This window comes from Acanthochromis polyacanthus, chromosome 9 (genome assembly GCF_021347895.1).
Source record: "Acanthochromis polyacanthus isolate Apoly-LR-REF ecotype Palm Island chromosome 9, KAUST_Apoly_ChrSc, whole genome shotgun sequence".
In the NCBI taxonomy this organism is placed as follows: Eukaryota; Metazoa; Chordata; class Actinopteri; family Pomacentridae; genus Acanthochromis; species Acanthochromis polyacanthus.
The window spans coordinates 3,235,256-3,244,801 of record NC_067121.1 but is presented as its reverse complement, the minus strand read 5'-3'; the positions used below and the strand labels follow the sequence as shown (position 1 = coordinate 3,244,801).

Here is a 9,546-nt window from a genome sequence, read left to right as displayed (position 1 = left end):
TCCAGAGTACCAGGTCCTTGAAGTCCGTAGAGGTGGGTCCAGATTTATCACTTTTAAACTTCATCAGTACAGCACATAAACGTCTTAGCTTAGAGAACAAAACAACAAATACAGATGAAAATTCAAGTGTTTACGTGAAGTTCAATTTGTCAAAAATGACTTGAAAAATTAAAAAAAAAGGCTAAAAACCTGTTCAAACTGAGTGAAATTTGACCAAAATGGCTCCAAAGTGTTCCAACATGACTCATAGTTTGTTCAAAATTATTAATATAATAGTCCACAACTGAAAAATTGTCCAGAATGACTCTAAAATGGGTAAATAAATATGCATATTCCTTCTTTCAGTTAATTTATGTGATATCGGTCGGGAAGGCAGACTCTGGATAAACAGTCACAGCGCCCTCTGGTGGTTCAGACTAGACTCTACCTCAGAGAATTAAAAATAAAGAATATGTCAGTAAACTGAAGATAAACTGAGATTCTAGCTCAGCTGCCTCCACCGATGAACAATTCCTCACTGTTTTCTTCCATCTTCACTGTCAGGATCAACTTCTTTCTGACGTTCTGAAATAAATCCAACATGTTTGTCCATCAGACGTGTTTCAGACTTCTAACTCAGGACAACACACTGAACTCATCACTCCTATTTTATCCTCCAACCCGACCGTTTAGAATCAACTGTTGTTGTTTTTTAGGCTCTTTGTTGAATGTCTGACTGTCTAGCAGCTTCACATCCACAACTAAAGAGGTCAGATCAGCCCGATCTGAATCAAACCGTCACCATCAGCTGGTTCTTCATCTGCACTAACTCTAAGGATATTTAAGTACGTAGAGGCCATTTGAAATTTTCTGTTTCTTAACGCACATTATTTTGTCCAGAATCTTAACTTTAGACGTGAATAAAACGGCCACATGAAAGTTTAGCCCTAAGCAAACATTAAACTGCTGCAGTTATGTTGATATATCCCAGTACTGATGAAGTGGATGTAAAATAGTTTTTTTAAAATCTCTGAAGATGCCGTGTGTCTATCTGCTGTACTGATGAAGTTCTCAGAATATAGGAAAACATCTAGAAGCACTACTGCTTGGCGTTTAAAAGTACAATATTGTTCCAAATAACTTAAAGTTTGGCCAGAATTGCTCAAAATATGCAGAAATTCATAAAAGTTGTCCAATATTTTATATAAAAAAATACCCAAAATGACTAAATAAGTGTTAAAAATGTATCACAAATTGTGAAACTACTCTCTCCCCCCAATTTTTTTTAAAAACAGCACGAAAGTACAAATATGATGCAGAATGACTCAGTAACTGGTAAAATGACCAAAACCTGCCTAAAAGTACTCCAATTTGTTAAAAATGACAAAGACTAGCAGAACTCAGATGTGTTTCTCCTCCTAAATGTCATGGTTCTATCTGTTGGACTGATGAAGTTCTGAGGCTCAGAAATGATAGAAAAAGTCCATTAAAAAGTGATAAATCTGGACCACCTCTATGGACTTCAAGGACCTGGAATGTTCTCAGTGAGACTAAACTTAAAGACTGGAAGCAGGAAAGGAGAACGTCCCCTGTAGAAAGTTCTAGAGCAGACCTACCGACACCTGGAGAAAGTTATACAGTAGACCTACCGACAACTGGAGAAAGTTCTCGAGTAGACCTACCGACAGCTGGAGAAAGTTCTAGAGTAAACCGACTGACAACTGGAGAAAGTTCTAGAGCAGACCTACCGACAACTGGAGGAAGTTCTAGAGCAGACCTACTGACAGCTGGAGAAAGTTCTAGAGTAGACTAACTGACTACTGGAGAAAGTTCTAGAGTAGACCTACCGACAGCTGGAGAAAGTTCTAGAGTAGACCAACTGACTACTGGAGAAAGTTCTAGAGTAGACCTACCGACAACTGGAGAAAGTTCTAGAGTAGACCTACTGACAACTGGAGAAAGTTCTAGAGTAGACCTACAGACAGCTGGAGAAAGTTCTAGAGTAGACCTACTGACAACTGGAGAAAGTTCTAGAGTAGACCTACTGACAGCTGGAGAAAGTTCTAGAGTAGACCTACCGACAGCTGGAGAAAGTTCTAGAGTAGACCTACTGACAGCTGGAGAAAGTTCTAGAGTAGACCAACTGACTACTGGAGAAAGTTCTCGAGTAGACCTACCGACAGCTGGAGAAAGTTCTAGAGTAAACCGACTGACAACTGGAGAAAGTTCTAGAGCAGACCTACCGACAACTGGAGGAAGTTCTAGAGCAGACCTACTGACAGCTGGAGAAAGTTCTAGAGTAGACTAACTGACTACTGGAGAAAGTTCTAGAGTAGACCTACCAACAGCTGGAGAAAGTTCTAGAGTAGACCAACTGACTACTGGAGAAAGTTCTAGAGTAGACCTACCGACAACTGGAGAAAGTTCTAGAGTAGACCTACTGACAGCTGGAGAAAGTTCTAGAGTAGACCTACTGACAACTGGAGAAAGTTCTAGAGTAGACCTACCGACAGCTGGAGAAAGTTCTAGAGTAGACCTACCGACAGCTGGAGAAAGTTCTAGAGTAGACCAACTGACTACTGGAGAAAGTTCTAGAGTAGACCTACCGACAACTGGAGAAAGTTCTAGAGTAGACCTACCGACAACTGGAGAAAGTTCTAGAGTAGACCTACAGACAGCTGGAGAAAGTTCTAGAGTAGACCTACCGACAACTGGAGAAAGTTCTAGAGTAGACCTACCGACCACTGGAGAAAGTTCTAGAGTAGACCTACAGACAGCTGGAGAAAGTTCTAGAGCAGACCTACTGACAACTGGAGAAAGTTGTAGAGCAGACCTACTGACAACTGGAGAAAGTTCTAGAGTAGACCTACCGACAACGGGAAGAAGTTCTAGAGTAGACCTACCGACAACTGAAGAAAGTTCTAGAGCAGACCTACCGACAGCTGGAGAAAGTTCAAGAGTAAACCTACCGACAACTGGAGGAAGTTCTAGAGCAGACCTACTGACAACTCTAGAACTTTCTCCAGGAGACATTCTCCTCTATGGACTTCGAGGACCTGGAACTCTGGAAATATTCCCAGTATGAAGGTAGAAGTCTGATCATTAATAAAGGTACTGGAGGTAAAATCAGACACTGACTGGTTTTTCAGGGACACTAAGATGTTGAGGTTGTTTAGGTCATTATTATTTTTATTGCTGGACTTAGAGCTGAATTGTTACAAACTGACATCTGCTTTTTCAGTTTGATTTTAATTTGCTTCATTGTGTGAAAGTTGAGACTTGTGCTCTAAAAATAAAATGATATATTACTATTTTATGATTTGATAAAAAAACAAATCCTCTCTCTTGGCTTCAAGCTTGAACATATTGATGTCACTACACCAAAACAAACTATATTCTAATTATTCTCACTACTTGAAATGGTGCATGGTGGAAAGAAAAACAACAAATGTACTGATTTAAATGAATCTTTTAAGTTCCAAACATTATTCTGATGAGTTGTGTTGACATGATAATGTTGGTATTTGGATCAACTTATGATTGTGTTTATTTAAACTTTAAAACTAAATTCAAGTTGTGCTGAATGTAAAAAGCTCAATATCTTCATTTTTCTCCACTGTGGGTTCAAGACTTCAGTCCCTTTTCCAAACAGAAATGAACAGATTCGGGTTTAGATGGGATGTTAGAGATTCTGTTAAACAAACTTGAAACTCAGAACGCTTCACAAAACCACACGTCTGAGTTCAAACACACAACAGGTCAAAATTTTAAAAAGTTTGTTTGTTGAATGGATGAATTTCTTAAAAGTTAAACAAATAAAAACCTGTCCAAGCTGAAGAAAATGTGTTTAGACTTACGATGATGAAGAACACTTTAAAAGTCCTTTCAAATGATCTGGAAAAAGTTGTTGGAACAATTTGTTTTATGAGCAACTTTTAAAATCACAGGTTTTAAGAGAGAATTGAATAAAAACACTTTTGAGGCTAATTCCTGGAGCTCAGCAGAGTTTGTTGGTCAAACATCGATGCAAAGACTTTTAAAGTGCAAACAGTGATCCCTCACTGGCTTCCCACCAGTGCAGCTTTCCTGACTGTGATTCAACATAAACTCAACAAAAATCACATAAAGGCATTCGCTGGTACTTTTTTAAACCACGTCACTGCTTGTTTTGGCCATTTGTTGGCTCATAAAACACTCTGAACTCACTGGTTTTGGTGCATTTTATGTTTGCGCTGATTCGAAGAAGTTGGAGGACACAGTGAAGTTAGATTTGAGACATTTATGGCTAAATAACAAGATGTTCTTCAGGTTTGTCACTACAACATTGTTATCACTACATGTGGTCTTTATGTTGAGGATCATTAGTCGTCTGTCAGCCTAAAAGAAGAAAAGCACAGATTAACATGAATAGTAATAAAAATAAAGCTCCAAACTGTGAGCTCTGTGTGTCATGTAGGAATCTTCTCTTTCTGTCCACATGGTCGCAACGTCTGGAGGTCCACCGTCGGTTCAAAGCTCTTCTGTTGGGTCCGTTGGGTCCGTAGGATTTGTTGGGTCCGTAGCGTCCGCTGGGTCCGTTACGGCGGCATGCAGTCCCAGAACTCGTGGCAGATGCACTGGCAGAACCCGTAGACCATGATCATGACCAGGCTGGTGGGAACCAGGCTGACCAGCAGAACGCCGAGCGTGGTCCTCTGCATGATCAGCAGGTAGACCCCCATTGGCAGTGAGCTGAAGTACAGCAGCCCCAGGACCCAGACCAGCGCCCGGGCCAGAGTCTGGCACAGCAGCGCCGCACAGTTCCAGACCGTCCAGCGCTGCGTGATGGACGCCATGGAGTCCAGGCTGGAGGAGGCCAGCGGGTAGCGGTGGAGGTCCTGGGTGGACGCAGACGCCGGCGGAGGCTCCATGATGGTGATGACCACGAAGTTGGGGGAGCTCCGGATGGTGGAGTAGGCGGTGGAGGAAGAGGAGGTGGTGGAGGAGGATGGGTTTCCCCCCATCAGTGAACTCAGGCGTTGGGGGCTGAGCAGCAGCTCTGGCGTAGCGTCCTGGTGGAAGTGGAGGTTCCTCTGGTTCCTGCTCCGGAGGGCCAGCGTGGCCACCAGGTTGCAGTCGTCCGGCAGGCCGCTGGCCGCCTCCCCTGGCAGCCTGGTGACGTAGCGGCAGAACGGGCACACCAGGGCGTCGGGCGGTGACTCGCCCAGGTCCAGGATCTTGGCGAGGCACTTGGAGCACAGGCGATGGCAGCACTCCAGCACCTTCGGCCTGCGACTGCCCAGGTTGTACAAGCAGTAGCAGATCTTACACTCCAGCTCATCAGCGCCCAGCGGGTCCACGTGGCCGACATCCTCACCGCTCTGCAGCTCCAGCATCATCACGTCCTCAAACAGTGTCCTACCGCCAGATCAGCAGAACAATCCCACCAAAAGCTCCGGTCCAGGCTCAGCACCGAGGGACGAGGCCAGGTTCCCATACATGGAGACGGAGGTCCACAGCAACGAAGGTCTTGGCTTCATGGTGGCGTCCAGCGGCCCCTCACAGGTTCTGGCCTCCGAGCTTCGCTTGGGGCGACAAGCCTTTCATGGGCCGCACGGAAAAAGAGTGAGAAAGTGAGAGAGACACTAAGAGAGAGAAGAGAGAGAGGGGAGAGAGAGAGGAGAGAGAGGGGAGAGAGACAGGAAAGAGAGGGGAGAGAGGGGAGAGAGAGAGGAAAGAGAGGGGAGAGAGAGGGGAGAGAGAGAGGGGAGAGAGGGTAGAGAGAGAGGAGAGAGAGGGGAGAGAGAGAGGAGAGAGAGAGGGGAGAGAGGGGAGAGAGAGAGGAGAGAGAGAGGGGAGAGAGAGAGGGAAGAGAGGGGAGAGAGGTAACTGTTAACACAGCAAACAGAAGCAAAAGGACAACAAAGCAGAGCCTGTACAAACCAGAGCTGGAATTTTCGAGTCCGATCTTTTGTTGCTCAGTGAAATTCAGTCCAATTAGTAGCTCACACACACACACACACACACACACACACACACACACACACACACACACACACACACACACACACACACATGTTTGGGGACTTACCATTGACTCCCATTCATATCTAACTCCTAACCCTTACCCTAACCCTAACCTTAACCATCACCAAATCAATGCCTAACCCTAAACAAACGTTTTTGCACTTTTACATTTTTTATTAACAACAATATGGCCAAGAAAACGGTGTTGCCACCCGTGGGGACCTCATTTTAGGTCCCCACCGTAAGACAAGTCCCCACCTTTATAGCAAATAGTCAGGTCAAAGTCCCCACCGGTATAGCAGAAACAAGTACACACACACACACACACACACACACACACACACACACACACACACACACGTCTGGTTCTTATATCCCCGTGAGGACATACCATTGACTCCCATTCATATCTAACCCTTAACCCTAACCCAGACCAAAACAATGTCTAACCCTAAAGAAACGTTTTTGCACTTTTACTTTTTTCAGTAGCAACAACATGGCCAAGAAAACACTGTTTAAACTTGTGGGGACCAAAATGAGGTCCCCACAAATGACATAGTTTTCAGTTTTCCTACAGTTGTGGGGACACACACACACACACACACACACACACACACACACACACACACACACACACACACACACACACACACACACAGAGCAGACTAAGTGTGTTCAAACAGAGACTTGTGTATTTTGTGTGAATTAGTTTGTGTTGTGTGTAAAACATGAATGAATGAAAAACATCCCAGAAACAAACACTTTTTATAATTAAATGTTGTCGTCACTTTTAACAGTTTGGAAGTAGAGTGGTCTGACCCACTTTCTGTAGTTTTTAAGAGAAATGGGTTCAAAGTTTTGTGTTTTCCGGAGTGTTCTAACATTCCACCGTAGCGTTAGATTTGGGCTGTGGGTTCGACCACTCTGCTTCTAATTCCATGAACTAAACGGGGCTAAAGGAGGCGATATTTTACTCAGAAGAAGGTGGAGACCAAAATCAGAACTAAAAGAGATCCAGTAATGAGTGCTGGATGTGTAAATAACCAGCCAACACATTAAAAAATACTATATCCAGACATTTAAAGAGCAAATGCTTTCCTAACAGCTTATCTCTGTGCTGTTATTCTCCCAGGGAGGAGGTGGGGGTGGAGGGTTGGGTCATTGATCTGACAAATTGTGATTAATCTTCCCTAAAAAGCCAACGCTGGTTTGTTTCATCAATCAAGGCTCAGATCTTTACCAAACTTTACCTAGATGTGTCCGAACCCCAAACATGGAGGTGAAACATCAGAAACACTCCAAAGTCACGCTTTGGAAATGGATTATCTACAGCAGTGTTTCTTTTATCGGGTGGATACCGCTTCTTCGTTCAAAGGCTCTAATAAAATCACAGCATTAACTCTAAAACATCATGACAAAGGAAATAACAGTAGCATGGATCTTTTGAGGTAAAAAGCTTGTACTGGGAACCACATTAAACCAAGGAATCAACTTTTTACTCTAAAATCCAAGTTTTTGTTGATTTTTATTTACAAAATGATCATGAGCATAAACAGAACACATTTTTAAGATGCTAACTTATTAAAGTGAAACTGTTCCAACTAGTTTTTCTACATTTTTAATTAAGGGTTAATGTAACTATGATCAAATTTAAATTATTAAGTTGCTCTGATGTTTGGCTAGGAAAAATTAATCATGTAGCCGATTTCATTAGGTTGATTTAACCTGAATTTAGCTTTAAATCAGCTAAAAAACTGAGTGTAAATTTGACACATTAAGTTGATGCAATATTATTTTTATGCCAACCTTTAAAAAGATGTGCGGCTTATTGGCTTTTAGATTTTTTTAAAATATATCTTGCACCATGCTAAATTGTAATAATACTAATAAATAATAATACTCATAATAAAAGGTGGGAATAAGTCGGTCTTTTTGTTCTTGTCATGGTCAGAGTCAGATAAAACCAAACCGCCCAACTGTCGGATGCAGGAACTCATAATTAAGGTGTGATTCTTAAAGCGGACCAGAAATGTGGAGTCTGTTACCGTTTACCATCGCTGTGGAGACGAGGCCGGTCAGCTGGATGTGTGTCCGGCCCGGTGGAGCGAAGGAGCGATGCCGGAAAGTGGAGCAGGTCGTTGTTGGAGGTCTCTGGTGCTGGTCCAGATCGGAGCAGGCTGCAGAGCTAAATGGGTCATCTTCTCTTTGTGCTTCCCTCCGTTACTCCACTGGACGGGTTCTTTCTGACTCCATCAGGTGTCACGTGGCATTTTGTTTCATTAATTAATTCATAAAGTATAAAAAAATAACAGCTGCTCGTTGAAAGTTACAACAGTTCAATGCAATGATCTCAAAGATGCTAATTAAGCCAGTTTTGAGCCTGCAGGTGTGTTTGAGCTCATGGTTTCACCTTCTCTTTGGATTTACACTGAAAACTGTGCTGACGTTGGAAAATTAGCAAAATAATGAGTTAATCTTCAAACTTTAGCACCAATCTGCTATTTATTACCGTTTCAACAGAAAGTTTTTAAGCCAACTTCACAGAAAATCCCAAAAAACAAAACAAGAAAAGCACCCAGAGAGAGCAGTACTCCACCAAGGCTGCTCAGTCCTTACATCATTTCCAACAGATGAACTCTTTACCCAAAACATACCTTGGAAAACTGACGTTATATCCCAGCTTAAAAGAAACTGTCGCCGAGCCGAAAGGAAATGGAGAAAAAGTAAATTAAATGTGCACTTTGACATCTTTAACTATCATATCGCTGCTTATAATGATGCGGTTAAACGAACAAGACGAGCTCACTTTTCTAAGATCATTATTGAAAACAAACACAACTCCAATTCCTCTTCTCCACAATTAATTCTCTTTTAAATCAAAGGTCGACGCCCTGCCCGGATGACCACAACTTAGAAAGTAAATGTGAAGATTTTGCATTATTTTTCAAAGGAAAAATCGACTGCATCAGGTCAAGTTTTCTGTCCACACACACATCGGCAATTGGCGACCTACCAGTTCGTGAGCCTCCATCTATGGCATCTTTTATCTAGTGAGTGAGAGCGATATCAGTGCAACTCTGACAAAAATGAAGTCCTCTACCTGCTCACTTGACCCTATTCCAACTCAACTTTTTAAATCTAGTTTCTCATGTCTTTCCAATTTCACTTCGAAAAATCATAAACACCTCCTTACAGTCCAGTACTTTCCCTGCTGCTTTCAAAGTTGCCATAGTGAAACCTGTGGATCAGGTGGTACAGTGGGTCGTCCAATGATTGAAGGGTCGGCGGTTCGATTCCTGCTCTCGCCTAGTCATGTGCTGTTGTGTCCTTGGGCAAGACATTTAACCCACCTTGCCTCCAGTGCTCTTCACTGGTGTATGAATGCGTGTGAAAGTTGGTGGTGGTCGGAGGGGCCGTAGGCGCGGATTGGCAGCCATGCTTCCGTCCGCCCCAGAGTGAGAATGTGTGAGCGTATGGGTGAATGGAAGCAATTGTTGTATAAGCGCTTTGAGTACTCTGATAAGTAGTAAAGCGCTATATAAGAGCAAGTCCATTTACTCA

At 42.9% G+C, this 9,546-nt stretch overlaps 1 protein-coding gene and 1 long non-coding RNA gene across 2 annotated transcripts; both read right to left on the bottom strand.

Moving 5' to 3' along the window:
• Positions 1-1,850: 1,850 nt before the first annotated feature.
• LOC127535583 (uncharacterized) lies at positions 1,851-2,546 on the bottom strand. The gene is made up of 3 exons (XR_007944451.1): positions 2,516-2,546; positions 1,988-2,086; positions 1,851-1,954 (listed from the first exon to the last, which is right to left on the bottom strand). It is a non-coding gene; the product is annotated as an uncharacterized LOC127535583 (long non-coding RNA).
• Positions 2,547-4,243: 1,697 nt separating this feature from the next.
• rnf182 (ring finger protein 182) lies at positions 4,244-5,638 on the bottom strand. The gene has a single exon (XM_022204759.2). It carries the CDS (start codon positions 5,355-5,357, stop codon positions 4,557-4,559), a length of 801 nt encoding a protein of 266 aa, XP_022060451.1. The 5' UTR covers positions 5,358-5,638; the 3' UTR covers positions 4,244-4,556.
• Between the last annotated feature and the right edge of the window lie 3,908 nt (positions 5,639-9,546).